Source organism: Drosophila ficusphila, unplaced genomic scaffold (assembly GCF_018152265.1).
Source record: "Drosophila ficusphila isolate 14025-0441.05 unplaced genomic scaffold, ASM1815226v1 contig_414, whole genome shotgun sequence".
Classification (NCBI taxonomy): domain Eukaryota; kingdom Metazoa; phylum Arthropoda; class Insecta; order Diptera; family Drosophilidae; genus Drosophila; species Drosophila ficusphila.
Window position 1 is genome coordinate 23,402,640 of NW_025064328.1, and position 19,713 is coordinate 23,422,352.

Here is a 19,713-nt window from a genome sequence, read left to right on the forward strand (position 1 = left end):
AAGTTTCTTCAAATGGTTTTCAACCGTTGTATGCGACACTTTGAGCTTCTCTGACATCTCCCGCGTTGAATAACGCCGGTTTTCATCCAGCAAAGCCTGAATTTGTTCGTCAAAAACGGCCGATGGTCGACCAGAACGTGGGGCGTCTTTAACTCCAAAGTCTCCAAGCCTGAATTTGGCAAGCCAGCGCTGACATTGGCGATCACTAATGGCATCTTTACCATACACTTCGCACAGTTTTTCGCGAGCTTCGACCGCTTTTTTTCCTTTTTGGAAGTAAAAAAGCAAAATATGCCGAAAATGCTCACTTTGGTCCTCCATGTTTAATTTGCTATAGCTTCCACAAATGTTATCGAACAATTACCAAATTTTCGTCGATAGTACCTAAGACAATAAGCTTTAAAAAGATACTAAAAAGTGTGACCCTGGTGCTCGATTAGTCGAAAATAAATTATATTAAAAACGATTACTAAAAAAAACGACACGACTTTCTTGCCAACCCAATAATTTTAATTTTACACAGCTGAGATGTTTTAATGTATACTATATATTATAATATAATCAGGCGATAAGCTATTGAAAATGATAATCCATAAAAATGAGGTCATTAGTTGTACTAGCACTATGGTCCAAAAGTCGGATTTTTTGGCATAAAGTCGAAATTTTTATGTTAATGTTTTGTATTTTTGGTTTTAAATTCTTAAAGTTAATACATCATACTTCTAAAAACTTAAATAATAAATCTTTAAAAGCTTCACTGAAGCTTTGTATGAGCTTTCAAAAGAATGCCATCGCTCAGTTGTTTAGGATTAGGAAATTGGCGCCAAATTATTTTGTTTACGTTTGTACGTGCAATTAAAAATTATCTGTCCAAACAAACTCAAGTTAATAATGTAAATTGAAGATCAAGGTGTGTAGTATTCACTGTATATTTATGTTTAGTTTTAGTATTTGAGCTGAGTTTAATGTCCAATTTATGTGTATTTTTGTAGAAAATTAACATGCGTCCCCTGTGTTTCGTGGATAAAAAAAAACGACCCCATGTCTGCCGACAAAAACTTACAACGTCAGTTTGTTCACATAAATGTCCTTTTTCAACGCTAATTAACACATTTTCCCCGTTCGTCCCCCTTTTCTTACAAATCCACAATATTCAGGGACGTTCGAGTTTAGCCATAGCGATCTTTTCGATATTTGGCGCAGCAACAATCGCAAAATACCAATTGTGTCTGATTGGATTTACGAAAAACTGAGCAAATACCCCATAGAATATAGGAAAAGATTAGATATAAATAAAAAATAAGTCATTTTGAATCCTTTATAAAAGAAAAACCCTTTTAAATAAGCTCCACGTTATATTAGTAGCAATTTCCTGTAATCACTATATAAACTCTGAAAAGTTTCGAATTTTTTGTAAGAAAACGTTTGACTTATACAGTAGAATTCTGTTATAACGACTCCGCTTATAGTGTCTGTCCGGGTATTGCGACGAAAACTCGATGGTTTGATTGGTCCCCAGATAGACTTATACACTTATATCCTTTTGCTTAGTGCGTCTTCCGGGTATAACGACGAAAACTCGTCGGTCCTTGAAAGTCGCTATAAGCGGACTCTATTGTATATGCATAAATACCTGTGGTACCCAATGTCACCAACAATTCACAAGGTAGGGTGCTTAGGCGAAAATGCTTCAGAGGCACGGAATAAAATCTACAAAAGGGACAGACTCTTACACGCAAGGAAAAATAGTCGAATCAATACTATGACTGACCTTTTCCACAGGGCGATATATTCCTCGGATCCTTTACTATCTAGCATTTGTTTAAATAAAAGAGAAGGGAAAAACATAAAAATACCTCTTCCTACAGAAGTATTGAGGGGTTATATACCTTTTTCTCCAGAGAAATACAGGGTTTTTATTTATTTTTTTTTACCATGTTACCATTGTTTTATTGAAATACAATACAAATTTTATCAACGTACGTGTCCTTAAGTAAATTCGTATAAAATTTCGAGTGAAAATTTTCATAATTTTGGAAGTTACAGCCCTTGCCGCAGAAGTCCTTTTTTCAGTAGTGGCTCACGGTGAGCATGAAAACAAGGAAACGGCTCAACAGAGAAAACAAAAAAAATTTTTTACAGTTACAGTGATTATTTTTTCAAAAAAACCGATATTTCGAGGTCTAATAATTTAGTTTTTTGCCCCAAAAAAATAGAAAAATTTGTCGAAAATAAAATTCCTTCGTTCACGAACTAGCTATTGTATCTACAAACAATCCCCCAAAATTTCAAATCGATCGATGTAGTGGTTACCGAGATATCGTGCTCACCGCAATGACCTTTTCTCAAAAATGTGATTCCGAGATAATCGCGTTTAAAGTTTTAGGTGGACATTATGTAGTCATGTACACCGTGCGCTATGAACGGCTGTATCTTAGGTTCTAGTGCCCCGATCTCTAAAAAATTTTGCTGATAAATTGTTGAAAGTATGTACATCAAAAAAAATTATAAAATTTTTTTCGATTTTTTGAGCTTGAAAAAGGTATATAACCCCTTAAGTATTCTGGAGTTGCCGTCTGCCGAAAACAAAAACCCAAATGAAAAAGAATTGGATGTGCAATCTGAATATGATTCTGATGAGGACCTAAACGAAGGATGCTCTATAGAACTAGAAGAAGAAGAAGCAAAAGAAGAAGACTATGTTTAAAACAAAAACCAATTTATTTATTAAAATTTATTACACATACATAAATGTAAGTAACTTATCTGAATCTTAATTTTTAAGAATAATACTAGGAATTATTTAGTATGGGAGGCAAAAGAAGGCGTGGTCGCATGGACTCAAAATTTTTTTTGCTTACTCTTCTTAAAAAGAAAAAATAATGTGCAAAGTTTGAGGTCTGTAAGTCAATTTTCAGAGTTTATGCCAAAAAAATGGACTTTTGGACCATAGTGCATAGTAGCACTTAATTGGTTATTCTGCTAAGAAAAAAAGAAAAATAAGGCAGTGCATTTGCTGGAGTGGTTTGAATAGGAAACTATATCATAAAGCCCCCATAAGAAAAAAATCAAACAAAAACGGAAAAATTATAACGCCATTGCTTTTTATCATGCACTAAAATGTGTAAAATATGTTCTTAAGAATTTTGAACAATGAATACAATTTAAAGAAAAATACACCTGTGATTGGTAAAATAAAAAAAAATGCAACGCAGTGAGGGAGATACCTCAGACCCCATAAAGTATATATATTCTTGATAAGCATCACGATCCTCCTCCTGTCAGTTTTATGTAAACTAGTTAATTAGTTTTAAAGTTATCTTACCGAAACTTTATCAATAGTATAGCTAATGCACGCAAAATCGAATAATTATATCACATATCTGCCATAGGAAAGATATATATATATATATATAAACGATGGAAAAAAAATTATAAAGAGGTTGTTCTTAACTCCACGAGCATTATGTTTAGAATATCGAATTTTTTAATAACCCTTGAATCGAGAACAAAATTAAATAAAAATCGGATAACTATATCATATAGATTACAAAGGAAAGATCCAAAAATCTATAGAGAATTAACGAAAACAAAATGATAATATTTTTCATCAGTCAATCATGATTTTTTGAATTTAGATTTTTTTAATGACTCTTGAGTTTCGATAAATTTCATCAAAATTGGACGACTTTATCATATAGCTGTCCTTAGAACAATCGTCGAAAATATAGAAAATCTGCCACTGCCTAAATTCAAGACAGATCTGGCCAACTGGAAGCGCTTTCAGGAGAATGGCGAAAAATCAGCCGCAAATTGGGCAGCTGGTTGCATAAACCAGCAAGTCGCTCAAATGACAAAAGCCATACGTGCAGCTGCAAACTGCAGCATACCCCAAACAAAAAGAGTGGCCCATAAAGCCAAAGTGCCATGGTGGAATCCTGAGCTTCAGTAACTCAGGGACCAAAAACAACTGTTGTTCTCCCTTTATAAGGCAAATAAGAATAATGTAAACCTTATCAAATACAAAAAAGCAAACGCTCTTTTTAAAAAAAAACGATACTCTCGTCCAAGCGTAACTCGCTGAATCAATTTACTTACAATATCTCCCCGATATCCTCTTCCAAAAAAGTCTGGTCTGATATAAAACGTCTAGCTGGAATTCCGCCCACACCCTTCAAATACATACATAGAATCCGACTCAGGTACGCTAACTGTGTCCTTCAATATTGCCGAAAAGTTTGTCGGCTCTTGGTCAAAATAATCTTCCGATAGCAATTTTTCCGCTGAGTATATAGCAGAAAAAAATCGGTATTTGTCAGAAACCTATCTCCTGGACTCACTGTCCCCATCTGCTACATACTTAGATTCCAACTTCACAATGCTCGAAATAGAAAACTCATTAGCAAACGCAAAAGGAAAAAGCCCAGGGGCCGATAGGGTATCTTACCCTATGCTTGAAAACCTACCACCCATTCTAAAAACAAAACTTTTGGGTATATTTAACCAAATGCTGAATGATGGCAACTATCCACATACATGGAGATCAGCCACCATCATTCCTATCCCAAAACCTAACAAACCCCCCTCTGTTATTAATAGCTACCGCCCTATATCCCTGTTATCCTGCCTAGGAAAAACTTTAGAAAACATAATATCCCAAAGACTCCTCTGGTTTACTAACTGCCACAATTTAATTTCACAAAATCAAGTTGCATTTAATTAGAACCACAGCACGATGGACGCTTTACTGCGTATCCAACACTTCGCATCGAACGCTCTTTCGATCAGAAACCACGTCTCCATCCTGGCGACGGATTTTGAAAGAGCCTTCGATCGCGTGGGGATTCATGCCGTACTTTGTCGACTCGGGCGCTGGGGCATTGGTCCAAGGCTTTACAATTTAATTAAAGCCTTCATGACCAATCGCTGTTTCAGGGTTCGGGTAAATACTGTCACCTCGAACTCCCACATTTTACACAACGGAATTCCGCAGGGCTCTCCTCTGTCTGTGGTTTTATTTTTTGAAGAAGTAAATAGTATTTTATCTCGTTATAAAGAAATACGTGTCTCATTGTATGCAGACGACGCCATCATTTTCACAAAAATAAAAAATATCAACACTGTTAGAACTAATTTTTTAGAAATATTACACGAAATTAACTTGTGGGGAGCAACCTCTGGTGCCTCTCTTGCTATCGAAAAGTGTAAGTTACTACATATTTGCCGTAAAATTCAATGTAATCTTTCCGACTTAGTCTTGAATAACCACACAATAAAAAATGTTAAGTTTTTAAACATTCTGGGCATCACCTTCGACTCGAAGCTTCTTTTTCAACAACACTGTCAGATTCTAAGAAAAAAGCTTGAAACTAGATTAAACATTGTTAAATTCCTATCATCTAAATACTCTTGCATACAAATTAAATTTGATGTTGTTGGTGAATTTAAAAAAATATATTTTATTTTTTATTTATACAGGGTGGGCCATTTAAAGTTGACCCACTTGATTCTTAAAACAAAAACAAAAAAAGTGGACAATTTTTTTTTATTCCAAAAATCATTTATTTTGGTCCAAGGAGATTTTTCACAAATTATTATTAAAAATGATATCACGTTAATGGGCACCTTTAGCTCTGACAGCCGAATGCATTATTTTTTCAGCATTTTCCATGACTTTGGTCAATGTTTCAGACGATATGGCGGCTATTTCACGTCTAATGTTGTCTTTTAGTTGACTTAAGGTTTTTGGTTTATTAGTGTATACCTTGGATTTCAAATAACCCCACAAATAAAAGTCTGGTGCCGTCAAATCTGGTGATGTTGGGGGCCAGTCAAAATCACCACTTTTCAATATCAACCGCCCAGGGAACAATGTTCGCAATAAATCGATTGTTGCTCTAGCTGTATGGCAAGTTGCCCCGTCCTGTTGAAACCAGAAGTTATCCATGACATTTTCACGAATAATAGGCATCAGAAATTCGGTTATCATTGCTCGATATCGATGTCGTAGGAGTCTCATCAATACTGGCTCGTACAGCTTCGATATTTTCATTAGAACGTCTTGTTCGTTGCCTGGATACATGACTGGCATTACTTAGATTACCGGTGTTTACAAATTTTGCGTACAAAGACTTAATTGTGTTTTTAACTGGAGCACTTTTAACTTTATTCATTTTACGAAACGCACGTTGGGTTAAAAATTTACATTCTTTTACTCCACCCGGGAGCTTAGAGCCTCTACAATTTCTTGTAGAGGATTCATTATCATTGATTTTCGATCGTACCGGTGATAAGCCAGTAGCGACTTATCCTAGCGGTGGGGTTGCCACCTGGCGCCATCTAGGAGTGACGAAAATTCTATTGTTGGGTCCATAGTAACGTGGACGAGGGGGTGTGCGGGTCCGGGGAGCCGAAATTTGTTACTAATGTTAAGTGAGCGATAGAGCATAGAAGTGGTGGAGATTTGGAAAAAGAGACCGTTTCTTTTTCTCGGGGAGCCTGGACCGGAGGCCAGCGCTCTACCTGCTGGGCCAACACAATTGAGAATTTATTTTTAATGTAGAGCTGAAGAATTTGAGCGCGTTCCTTTGGAGTGTATTGTTCCATGGTATCAATTGTCTTCGACTGACGCTTCCAACGTGGTATGACATTTGACGATCTGTCGACGCTGTCAAAAGTTACAGGGTTGCCAAATGGGTCAAATTTAAATGGCCCACCCTGTATATTTATTTCGGTGATAAACCTTTTAACTTATAAATACAATTTTTCACAAGACACTTTAACAGATATAACTGAACGCGATGCCGATCTGAACAGGACTGTCTGCTTAACTTTTTAATCGGCTCCAATAAACCTCGGCCAGGAGCTTTTGTTTAGAATAAAAGCTTAAGATAAAACTGTCGCATCTTATTGTGAAATTCAATTATGCTGACCGATGCAATTTGGTGGGGACTTGAAACTCAATCGGCGCAATTGATTGCGCTTCGAACGGAAGCTGATGTTTACTTTAAATTTGAATTGTTTAGCTTAGCTGGGGAACTAAGAGCGGGCCTCAAAGCCAAAGACAAAGGAGCGGGCCTCAAAGCCAAAGACAAAGGAAATGCAGAGTTTGAAAATATTGTTTATAAAAGCCATAAGTGGCCTGGTTTCATGGGTCGGATAACTTACACACTAAGACCCTTGTTGGGTCAGTGAGCTTTTTCAAAGACCATTACCTTTGGTGGTGCCCAAGTAAAATAATAACGCACAAATTTCGACTTAAATATGCACTTATTTATTAACCTGGCACCAAGGCCTTAAATGTACAAAGTTAGTTTGTTGTAGTAGATTTGGTTAGGCAGGCAGACCGAAATGTCTGTGCCTTTTTGCAGCGAAAGGGTAGGTTAGCAGGCAGACCGATTTGTCTGTGCTTTAGACGAAAGTATGATGGGCAGGCAGACCGATTTGTCTGTGCCGTTTTAGTCGCGAAAGTATATAGAGCCGAGATTTGGCAGGCGATCAGCGACCGTGCCTTCTATGTGCGTGTACAAATTCGAACTGCTATGAAGCTTGCCGTGGACAAGGCCAGAAAGCGAATAAGCAAAAAGTGCAAAGGTAGTTAGCAATGACAATCAAAACAGTGTTGCCGCGCAGGGCAAATAGCAAAACAAAAGGAGAACATCTAGAATTTGGTTTTACGTTACGATTTGAAATTAGTGGTTTGATTTAGGCTGCGGCATGACCAAACATACTCCCCCCGTTGGAAGACCAGGGCTTTCAACCAGATCCAGCTTCGGCAGCACGCACAGCTTGCGGACAGCTCTGCGAGTGACTCCAGTTGAAATTCGTATCACTGCTACACGAGCGACTCCATCGGATCCAGGCACCAATTCCATGACCCTGGGTATTGGCCATTTCAATGAAGGCAAAGTGGAGACGACCTCGTTGACTCGTAGCGCAGGTTTGGGAGTGCGCCACTTTGACCATTGCTGTAACAGGGTCAAGTACTCTTCACGACACCGTGACCAGAAGATTTGTTGGAAGTAGGAAATTCTCTGCCAGCAGTCCAAACGGTTGAAGTTAAGCTTTGTGACGTCAGGCTCAGAGAACAACAACAGTGGAACTGTTCCAAGAAAGTGTGCAGGAGTTAGCGCCTCAAGATCTGCCGGATTCTCTGAAAGAGGGAGTAAAGGCCGTGAGTTTACAATCGCCGCAATGTGGCAAATGAGAGTGCGCAATTCATCGAACGATAATAACGATGGGCCAACAGAACGGTAGAAATGAAATTTTGCCGTTTTTACTGCAGCCTCCCAGAGACCTCCAAAGTGAGGTGAACGAGGAGGAATAAAACGCCACTCAATGGAATCTTCCAGGCAGAATTCTTCAATCGCTCGAATGTGGGGGCTCGATAGGAACAGATTCTTCAGCTCAGCTAGCTCGTTCTTGGCTCCAACGAAGTTCGTGGCATTATTCGACCATATTCGGACAGGTTTGCCTCTGGTGAGAATAAACTGCTTCAGTGCTCCCAAAAATGCTTGTGTCGAAAGATCCTGGACAAGCTCCAGATGGATCGCCTTCGTCGCGAAACAGATGAAAACGCAGACGTATGTTTTCACAGGCACCTTGCTTCGAACTCCGGTTTTGTAATAAAATGGACCGCAGAAGTCCAGACCAGTAACCATGAACGTAGACGTGGCGTTTACGCGATCATTGGGCAAGTCAGCCATTATGTGTTGAGAAAGCTGTGGCTTGGCACGAAAGCATATGACGCATTTTGACGTTGCAGCTGACACTGTTTTCCGGCCACCTATCGGCCAAAACTGAAGGCGCATGTGAGCGAGCAGAGCTCGTGGACCAGAATGCAAGTTCCTCCGATGCAGGTCCAGTATAATGGCACGTGTAACTGGATGCTGGCGTGGCAGTATGACAGGATGCTGCGCATTGTAATCCAAGGACGAATTCTGTAGACGGCCACCAACTCGCATCAGACCGAAGCTATCGATGAATGGCAATAGAGAGGACAACGGGCTGGATGATGAAATTTGCTGCTTAGAATGCAGTCTCCAGTAGTCATCAGCCAGGTTGCTCATTTGGATACATCTGATGAGTATCTGAGTGCCCATCTTGACATATTTGACGGCAAGACCAGGACGTCTTTTACGGCGTGCAAATTTGTATTCGAATCCGAAAGTGTGGGTCATCTTTTGACAGGAATTCACGAGATTGCGTTTTAAGGGTAGATCCACTTTGGTAGAGACGCCAACCAAAATGCCCTTTCTGAACTCGGGAGGAGTCTTCGCAGGCAAACAAGATTCAGGCCAATCGTGCTGATTCTTGAGAAGAAACGCTGGGCTTCTGAACCAAAGGGCAAATTCCAGAAGCTCAGTCGGGGAAGCACTTCTTGAAAAGATGTCGGCTGGATTGCAGTTAATCGGTACATAGCGCCAATTCATGCCGCCGGATAGCTCTTGAATTAAAGAAATTCGATTAGCAATGAATACTTGGAAACGTGAAGGCTCATCGCTTATCCATGATAAAGCTACAGCGGAATCCGACCAGCAATAAAACGGGCAATCGAAAAGATCCATGTTGCGTACGTCCCGCATCAGCTGGGCTAGTATCATGGCAGTGCAGAACTCCAATTTGGAAACCGTAAGAGGTGCCACACGAGACTTTGAAAAAAGTAGATGCACCTCTCGTTCGCCATCAGCATCTGGATCCAACGCACGTCGAAGAATCTCCATTTGATGGGTACGACCCATGTCAGATGGTAACAGGACAACAGGAGAGCTCTTATCACACTTCAACCTTTCTCTCCAGACTTGTTGCAGGAAGATTTTGGCCTTGGCAGATGGCTTTGGAGAGACCTGTATGGAAGAAAGGGAAAAACGAGAAACATCCGCTACAGGGTCACAGGCAAGACCGAGCGTCGTGGTGCTGCTATCGTCTATCTTCCGAAATGTTTCCTTTTCCAAGTCAGGAATTTGATCACGGACGTCGTTGATTTCGAGAACCTCCTGTGTTGATTGCCCTCTCTTCTCATCACTCGCCAATTGATGCATCGTTCGAACGGATAAAAAGGTTAGTTCCGCCACGGGAGCTCGCTGAACCTCGGACGAAGGCCGAGAGCCAGGGTGCAAAGGGCTATGACGCTTGGTCCCTTTTCGCTTACGCAATTCAACATTCAATTTTGTTTTTGTTGAGATGAAAAGCTCCTCGAAGTCATCGCGCACCACACTACCAATTTCATCAAAGTCCAGCTGCTCAAGTCTGTCGTGGATCTGGCAAAAGGCAGTCTTGATCTCGTCCAGGCGTTGAACACGAAGTTCCAATTCCTTCTCGCTCATTTCCTGGAGCTTGTCGGCAGTCAGGGCCTTCTCAAAGGCTTTCGTTTTAGAAAGCATTGACTCGGCCTTCAACTTGAAATATTTTGCTCCCGCAACTGGAGCAGAAAGAGTTTGGTTCGTTGACATTTTAATTAATTTGATTTTAATTGTTCGAGAATTTTTCACTTGCACACTAAAAGAGTTCCACTGTGCAATGATTAGCGCCAAAATTCTAAGCCAGCGAAAACGAAGCGGAATCTATGTGTAAGCCTAATGCATATGCAATGTAGGCAATGAACCCGCGCACAAACGTTTTGTCGCCGCTGTAAAACGTTCAAAGCGGGAACGAAGGCACAAAGCGAATACGAAAATGCACTTTACGATGCGCGGGGGCGGGCGTGTACGAGACTCTAGCGAAGTTTTCAGCTTGCGTTTATGTACATATGTACATACATATATGCGCGATCACCAACTTTAAACCGAACGAAAATAATAAAATTATTTGTTCGATTTTTCGAAGTTTTATTGTTTCAGTATCACTATCACGTCGGGGTCACCAAAATGTTGGGTCAGTGAGCTTTTTCAAAGACCATTACCTTTGGTGGTGCCCAAGTAAAATAATAACGCACAAATTTCGACTTAAATATGCACTTATTTATTAACCTGGCACCAAGGCCTTAAATGTACAAAGTTAGTTTGTTGTAGTAGATTTGGTTAGGCAGGCAGACCGAAATGTCTGTGCCTTTTTGCAGCGAAAGGGTAGGTTAGCAGGCAGACCGATTTGTCTGTGCTTTAGACGAAAGTATGATGGGCAGGCAGACCGATTTGTCTGTGCCGTTTTAGTCGCGAAAGTATATAGAGCCGAGATTTGGCAGGCGATCAGCGACCGTGCCTTCTATGTGCGTGTACAAATTCGAACTGCTATGAAGCTTGCCGTGGACAAGGCCAGAAAGCGAATAAGCAAAAAGTGCAAAGGTAGTTAGCAATGACAATCAAAACAGTGTTGCCGCGCAGGGCAAATAGCAAAACAAAAGGAGAACATCTAGAATTTGGTTTTACGTTACGATTTGAAATTAGTGGTTTGATTTAGGCTGCGGCATGACCAAACAACCCTCATAGAAATTACGCGCGCATTAATCATCTCTAAAATCGACTATGGCCTGCCAATCTACGGTTGGTGTGCCAAATCACACTTTAAAAAATACAAGCACCCTATCACGGAGCAGTTCGTCGCGCCATTCACGCATTTCCCACCTCTCCAGTTGCATGTACATTGGCAGGCCAGATTCTGCCAAGCATTGAATAACGGATAGTAGAAACAACGATGATGCTCATCCCAAAGCTGTACACCACATCAAACTGCCTACTCGCTAAGGACTTCGGAACCATTTTCAAGCAGAAAAGGAAAATGAAATGCTTTTCCACACTTCGACGTTGCGCCAATTACATCACGCTGCTTGACCTCGCTCTGCCTAAGCCCAGAAGGACTTTAAAATCCCCAGCATATTGGGGCCCCAAAAAGCCAAACATAAACACAAAAATATACAATGCTGCAAAAAAAGATACTTCCCATTTGGAATACCAACAACGTTTCTTGAGTGCACAAGAGGATCTCGAGAACAAAACCTGGATCTACACAGATGGCTCCCAAGTCACGAACTCAACATCCTTTGCGGTGGTCGACTGCAATAAGAAAATAATAGCAGGAGGAAGGCTCCCACCGTACAACTCCATATTTACAGCCGAAGCATTTGCCATACTTAAAGCCTGCCACTTTGCATCCAAAAGCACTGGAAAATTTGTTATCTGTACAGACAGTCTGTCATCTATTTCCGCCCTGCGAAAATGGAATCACAACGATCCCACAATGCAGGAAATCAGGTACATTCTGAGTCTACATGCAACTAAAATCACTACTCTTTGGGTACCCAGTCATCAAGAAATTAATGGAAACGAACTCGCTGACAAGGCCGCCCAAGAAATGAGACGTACACCATCATTTCTATTCACCCCGTTCAATGTCAAGGATATACAAAGCAAAATTCAGCTTTACCTCAAAGAAAAAAACTATCCGAATGGGCACTTTTACGCACAGATACCAAACCATAAACCCAAACTGCATCAAGTTTAAGCCACCACCAAACGTACCCCGACGAGCATGCGCAACTTTCATCCGCCTACGCATAGGGCACACACAATCCACAGACCAACACATACTGATAGGAACGACTAGGCCAACATGTCAACTATGCGGTGACGATCTTACCGTAGATCACATCCTCGACACCTGCAGCCGATTACAAACAATCAGATCTTTAATATTTGGCACACAATACCCCTCAGATTGTTTAAAAAACACTTCTCAAGTAAATATCATAAATATCAACAAATTTGTCAACCAGGCTAAATTTATTATACTTGTATAAGGTACAAATACTCAAGTTTCGAGTCGAAGGCCCTGTTAAACAAATTTGTCAACCAGGCTAAATTTATTATATAAGGTACAAACACTCAAGTTTCGAGTCGAAAGCCCTGTTAGCTAGTACTCATTAAATATTTAGGTTTAGTATTGTATACTAGTTCTAATTTTAATCTATATATATAAAAGCAAGTTGTGTTAGTTCCACCACTTATAACTTAAGAACGGCTGAACAGATTTGGCTGAAAATTGGTAGGAAGGTAGCTTAGAGCCCGGAATAGGAGTTAGGGTACTTTTTATTCCGTTCGACATACCAAAAATCGCATATAAACTGAGTTATTACCTCATCAAACTGACAAGCACACACTACCATAGCATTTTAACTCAATTTTTTTAAAGTGAGTAGAAATTATTTGTGATTTTGGTGAATTGAAGTGAAGTGAAGTTTTTCGTGCTTTTTGTGAATTGAAGTGAAGGGAAGTTTAATTAATAATGCCGCGACCAAGACGATCGAATCTTTCCCGACAAAGCCGTAATGCAAGAAGACTACAAAATACTGCAAATGGAAGGTCTGAAGAAGAACAAAACATTGAACGTGAACAGAACCGCGTTAGAATAGGTCGACTTCGTGCTTCTCAATCAGCAGAGCAAAGAGAGGCAATCCGTAATACGGCTCGGTTGACAATGCAGAATCGTCGAGCTTACAACAGAGGTCAAGAAATAGATCATTTGCGACGCAGAAGAAATTTATCAAGTGCTGATTTGAATCGAGCAGCGTTTCAATACGATTGCATCACTGATTACAGCTTGCATCCTAGCGTTTGCATTGGGCAAATGGACGTTGTTTGCGAGTATTGCGGTGCACTGAAGTTTTCCGGAGAAACGCCTGGATTATGCTGCTTTAATGGTAAAGTTAAATTGCCATTGTTGACTCCGGGGAACTTATCAACAATGTATTTCCAAACATTATTTCTAGCTACAAAAATAAGGAATGGGTGAGTGAGAGAGCCATTTTCGCGTCTAAGAATAAAGTTGTTGATGACCTGAACTACATAATTCAAAATAAGATCATTGGAACAATGCATTCATTCAAATCTATTGACTGCGTCACAAATGAAGATGAAGCAACTAACTATCCAATTGAATTTTTAAACTCTTTGGACGTGCCTGGCTTACCACCGCATAATTTACATCTAAAGGTTGGATCCGTAGTAATCATGCTTCGAAACATAAACCAACCAAAACTGTGCAACGGTACGCGTTTGGTGGTTAGAAAACTAATGAACAATGTAATTTACGCTACGATAATGATAGGAAAATTCAAAGGTGAGGAAGTTCTCATACCGAGAATACCGATGATACCAACCGATATGCCGTTTGAATTTAAAAGAATTCAATTTCCGATACGTCTTGCATTTGCCATGACCATCAACAAATCACAAGGCCAATCCTTAAAAGTTTGTGGTTTAAATCTAGAACATTCATGTTTTTCACATGGTCAATTATACGTGGCATGTTCACGGGTCGGAAAACCATCTGCGTTGTTTGTTTTTGCGCCTGATAATAAAACAAAAAATGTCGTGTATTACAAGGCACTTAAGTGAAGAGCAACCTATTTAGTAGGTTTTTAATTTTTTTTGTAATTTTTTCCTATAAAAAAAAAAAATCTGCTTATTTATTGCCATTAACGCATACCGTTGCACAATTTTGGTTGGTTTATGTTTCGAAGTATGTTTACTACGGATCCAACCTTTAGATGTAAATTATGCAGTGGTAAGCCAGGCACGTCCAAAGAGTTTAAAAATTTAATTGGATAGTTGGTGGCTTCATCTTCATTTGTGACTCAGTCAATAGATTTGAATGAATGCATTGTTCCAATGATCTTATTTTGAATTATGTAGTTCAGGTCATCAACATCTTTATTCTTAGCCGCTAAAATGGCTCTCTCACTCAACCATTCCTTATTTTTGTAGTTAGAAATAATGTTTGCAAATACATTGTTGATAAGTTCCTTTTTTGATGAGACAAAATTACAAAAATTATTTCGAAATGATATTAATCCGCTCGATTCATCGACAGGTACTTGACCATTGCCGATAGTCAGCAATTGCTTCGAGAAATCTTCAGCAGATGTATCATTAAGCAATGAAACATGGAAGAACAACTTGATCGACGCCTATGTACCAAAATACAGAAATAAAAATTAAATATTAATGTAGGTTTTTGATTATTTTTGAAATTATTTCCAAAAAAAGGCAGAACAAAGTTCGCCGGGTTTGCTAGTAAATAAATAAAATAGAAAACTATTGGGTTGGCAAGAAAGTCATGTCGTTTTTTTTAGTAATCGTTTTTAATCTAATTTATTTACGACTAATCGAGCACCAGGGTCACACTTTTTAGAACCTTTTAAAGCTTATTGTCTTAGGTACTATCGACGAAAATTTGGTAATTATTCGATAACATTTGTGGAAGCTATAGCAAATTAAACATGGAGGACCAAAGTGAGCATTTTCGGCATATTTTGCTTTTTACTTCCAAAAAGGAAAAAAAGCGGTCGAAGCTCGCGAAAAATTGTGCGAAGTGTATGGTAAAGATGCCATGAGTGATCGCCAATGTCAGCGCTGGTTTGCCAAATTCAGGCTTGGAGATTTTGGAGTTAAAGACGCCCCACGTTCTGGTCGACCATCGGCCGTTTTTGACGAACAAATTACGGCTTTGCTGGATGAAAACCGGCGTTATTCAACGCGGGAGATGTCAGAGAAGCTCAGTGTGTCGCATACAACGGTTGAAAACCATTTGAAGAAACTTGGCTACGTAAGCAAGCTCGATGTTTGGGTTCCGCATAACTTAAAGGAAATTCACCTCACTAAGCGTATCAACATCTGCTATTCTCTGCTGCAACGGATTAAAAACGATCCTTTTTTGAAGCGGATCATTACTGGCGACGAAAAGTGGGTTGTTTACAATAATGTCCAACGAAAAAGATCATGGAGCAAGAAAGATGAGCCAGCCCAAGCCACATCAAAGGCCGATATCCATCAGAGGAAAGTTATGCTGTCTGTTTGGTGGAATTGGAAGGGTGTAGTGCACTTTGAGCTGCTGGGACGGAATGAAATCATCAATTCAGATGTGTACTGTCGCCAGCTATTCAATTTGGCGGAAAAAATTAAAGAAAAGGAGCCGGCACTAGCTAATCGCAAGGGTATAGTCTTTCACCATGACAACGCTAGGCCCCACACATCTTTGGTCACTCGGCAAAAATTAACGGAGCTGAATTGGGAAGTGCTACCACATCCACCTTATAGTCCGGACTTAGCACCTTCAGATTACCATTTGTTTCGCTCTCTTCAAAACTCTTTGAATGGTAAAAACTTTGATTCAGATGAGGCTGTCGAAAACCACTTGTCTCGATTCTTTGCTGGAAAAGACCAAAAGTTCTTCGAGCGCGGAATTATGCAGCTGCCCGAAAAATGGTCATTAGTGGTCGAACAAAACGGCCAATACATAATTGATTAATTATAAGTCCTGATATAAATAAATCATCTTTGAAAATATTGAAAAAAAAAACACCGGTAGCACTCCGGGAGTGCCGGCAGAAGTGAAAACTTCAATATTAACGTTGTGTTTAATTATAAGTATAAAAGACCTATCATTTATGAGAGAGGTAGAATACAATGTTTATTTATTGCGCTATCGTACACAAATATGGCAATTTATATGTTGTTATTTATAATATTATATCGTTATTTATATATTACATTAAATTTTATCTCTCAGAAAAATCAACTTCCATCCATAATTTCGACGACTTTTACACCATCGTTATTATCAGAATCATCATCGCAAATTTTTACAACTGATACAATTGGTTTATGATAACTGAAGTAAGAAACAAACAGTTTTGATTCGAACCCATTTAAGTGTAAGTACAAGGTAGTCTCGTCGGCTTTTTTTTCCCCCTATTGGGCACTACAATGAGTGCGAGTGAGAGGGTGTTTTCCCGTAAGTGCGAAAGAAACAGAAGAAGATGTTGTCGTTTTACCCTTATGCTGTGCACGGGGTTTAAAAAGGACTGTTATATGACCATGCGTATTAATTTTTCCGAAATTTTTGGTTTTTACACAAAGCTGCCCTTCAGGACTCGCTCCCATATTGTTCACATTTCAAAATATTTTTCTGCAATATTACATGTTACGCCTTGTATGTGCTTGCTGCAATAATTGCAACAAGTATTTTTCACAAGCACACAAGGGTTAACGTTTTGAGAAAAAATCGTCCGCGGACAACCTCTCACTTCGAAATCCCGAGCGCACTGAACCATAGGGGGAAAAAACCCGAGCGATTTTGCAGCCGACGAGACTACCTTGTATAATTGTACCATGACTCAGGCACGGCGATTTTGCAGCCGACGAGACTACCTTGTATAATTGTACCATGACTCAGGCACGGTAGAAAGAGTGGGAGATACTAGTTCCTCTCCCTTTCCCACGCTCTTACGCTTTTTCGATCAGCATAACGGGACCCTGACGCGAGTTTGAATGTTTTTACCCTGCTCAGCGCCGCTAAAGAAGTTTTCACTTCAAAAACGACATGACTTTCTTGCCAACCCAATAGAATAGAAGCAAGTTACTCCGTTGACGAAGAAACAAATAAATAAGTTCAACATTTATAACAATAACAACTTTAAGGGGGGGGGGGTAAGGTCAAATCATGCGAAAAAAGCCATGTTTTTGTGATTTTTTTCCTGACGACACAGTTAAAATTTATTTATTCAACCAACGGTATATTAAAGTATGACATTAGATGAATGTTTTATCAAATTTTTACAAAAAAATATTAAAAAATATGGCAATGGTAGCAATTGTCCGGACGTGTCGCCAAAAAAAGTTGAATTGCGGTGCCCCTCATAACTCGGTGCTGGATCATATGAAATCAAAAAATGAAAGTTCATTCGTTAGATAATAGTTCGCGCCAGGTAACGCTGTGAAGGTTTTTTGAAAATTGCAATTTTTTAATTTTTTCGAAGACTTTGAAGTGAAAAACACATTTTTTTTTGGAAAAAATCGGTTAAATTGTCATTGCGAAATCAAAATTATGAAAAAAAAAACTCGACAGCGTTACCTTGTGAAACATGTACAGAAATAGTGTTTAAAATTTCAAAAGGATCGGTGCAGTAGTTTTGAAGTTATGAGGGGTACCGACTTTGAAAACGTGAGTTGTGGGAAAAACGCTTTAACCCTTTACATGGCAATAACTCCGATTTTCTTGATTTTTTTTTTGGTTGGTAGATAAGTGAAAATAAAAAATACACTTCTTTTTAGTTTTTCAATTTTTGTTGGTTTTACCCTTTTTTTTTACAAAAAGGGGTGTAGATCCAAAAAGGGGTCTACGACTAATGTGGCCCTGTGCCACAAGCAACTTCAGAGCAAAAATATCAATAATATAATTGAAGGCCAACTTGCGTAAGCGGACGGGACAGACAGTGTAATGAATTTGCGTGTGCTTCAGTTTCAGTTCTTTTCTCAAGTGATCGTTATAATTTCCAATATTTGTTCTTAAGCTAAGCGCAGGCATAATTGCGCGTGTATATGTAAGCATGCAAATCATAGATAACAACAAGATAATTGGAGAATGAGCGAATTTCAATATCCAAGAGAGATTCAAGTGAGAGTTAAAGAGCGTAATATTAGCTTAAGAGTAGTACTTCAGGTAATTCAGATCGAGCTTAATATAAGAGTACCTAAGTTAACTATAATTACATATATATCTAATTAGTAAAACTTCAACATATAAAATGAAATGATTCAACATCGGCCGCGTTGAAGGGCTGCAAGGCTTCAATGTTCATCCACTGGCAACGGAGCTAATCGACGTATAGACCGCTTGAAAACGCCAGATTTAGTTCTGACGACCGCCACGCGAACCTTTCCATCCTCGCCTTTGATGGCCTCCTCGATGACTCCCATTAGCCACTGTTGAGGCGGACTGTTGTCCTCGTGGACCACGACGATGGTTCCGATTTGTATATTGTGGCTCTCGCTTAGCCACTTCTGTCGTTGTTGCAGGCTCAGGACGTAGTCTTTTTGCCAATCTGCCCAAAACCGTTGCTTGACGGCGGATATCAATTGCCATCTCTTCAAGAAGCTCAGTTTTTCGTCTGTTACTGGCTGACTTGAGACGAATGGCAGCGCAACGAGCGTTGCTCCGACCAGCAGATGAGCTGGGGTTACCGCCTCGCCGTCGGTCGGGTTGAAGCTGTCCACGACGATGGGCCTCGAATTGAGAATTGCTTCCACCTCTACCAAGACGGTGTTTAACTCGTCCTGTCGGAGCACTGCGCTGCCCACGGCCTTGACCATTAATCCCTTCGCTGACTTCACGGCCGCCTCCCATAGGCCGCCAAAATGGGGCGCTCGGGGCGGGATGAACGAGAAGGTGATCCCACGCGTGGCTGCGAACTCCGTAATGGCATCCTTGTTGGCAATGAAATGGTCCCTGAACTCCTGCAGCATTCGGGAAGCACCGACAAAATTGGTGGCATTGTCGCAGAAAATTTTCTGGACACGTCCACGCCGGCCAACAAACCTAGACAAACACATGATAAATGATTTAGATGTGAGGTCTGACACAAGTTCTATGTGAACAGCTTTAGAGGCAAAACAAACAAATATGGCAATATACATCTTAACCGCTGACTTCCCTCTAATTCCTAAGGTTACAAAAATTGGACCACAAAAGTCCACTCCACTGACTTCGAACGGTCTATTGCCGTGAAGACGATCAGCAGGTAAATTTCCCATTATTTGGGTTGCCAAGACTGGCTTATAGCGAAAACAATGTACACACTGCCGTACAATGCTATTACACGCTTGACGAGCGTTTACCAACCAAATTTGCTGCCGAAGAATAGCCATCAAAGCACGTGGACCTGCATGACAATTCGAACGATGCAAGTATTGCAGGTATATTTTAACGAACCGGCTATCTTTT

General features: G+C 39.9%; 2 protein-coding genes across 2 annotated transcripts; both read right to left on the minus strand.

The window, feature by feature from the left end:
• Positions 1-4,744: 4,744 nt before the first annotated feature.
• Positions 4,745-10,451, minus strand: LOC122320076. The gene is made up of 2 exons (XM_043208152.1): positions 7,731-10,451; positions 4,745-4,891 (listed from the first exon to the last, which is right to left on the minus strand). The coding sequence occupies exons 1-2, from the start codon at positions 10,449-10,451 to the stop codon at positions 4,745-4,747; spliced, it is 2,868 nt and encodes a 955-aa protein (XP_043064087.1).
• Positions 10,452-18,560: 8,109 nt separating this feature from the next.
• On the minus strand, positions 18,561-19,322 carry LOC122320077. Its single transcript, XM_043208153.1, has one exon. It carries the CDS (start codon positions 19,320-19,322, stop codon positions 18,561-18,563), a length of 762 nt encoding a protein of 253 aa, XP_043064088.1.
• Between the last annotated feature and the right edge of the window lie 391 nt (positions 19,323-19,713).

Excerpts from the sequence above, each read along its gene's own strand:
- LOC122320077 (XM_043208153.1), bottom strand. The coding sequence starts at position 19,322 with ATGTGTTTGTCTAGGTTTGTTGGCCGGCGTGGACGTGTCCAGAAAATT.
- LOC122320076 (XM_043208152.1), bottom strand. The coding sequence starts at position 10,451 with ATGTCAACGAACCAAACTCTTTCTGCTCCAGTTGCGGGAGCAAAATAT. Across the intron at positions 4,892-7,730 it reads CTGGTCTTCCAACGGGGGGA|CCTTGGACCAATGCCCCAGC; the intron begins GTATGTTTGGTC and ends TAAATTGTAAAG.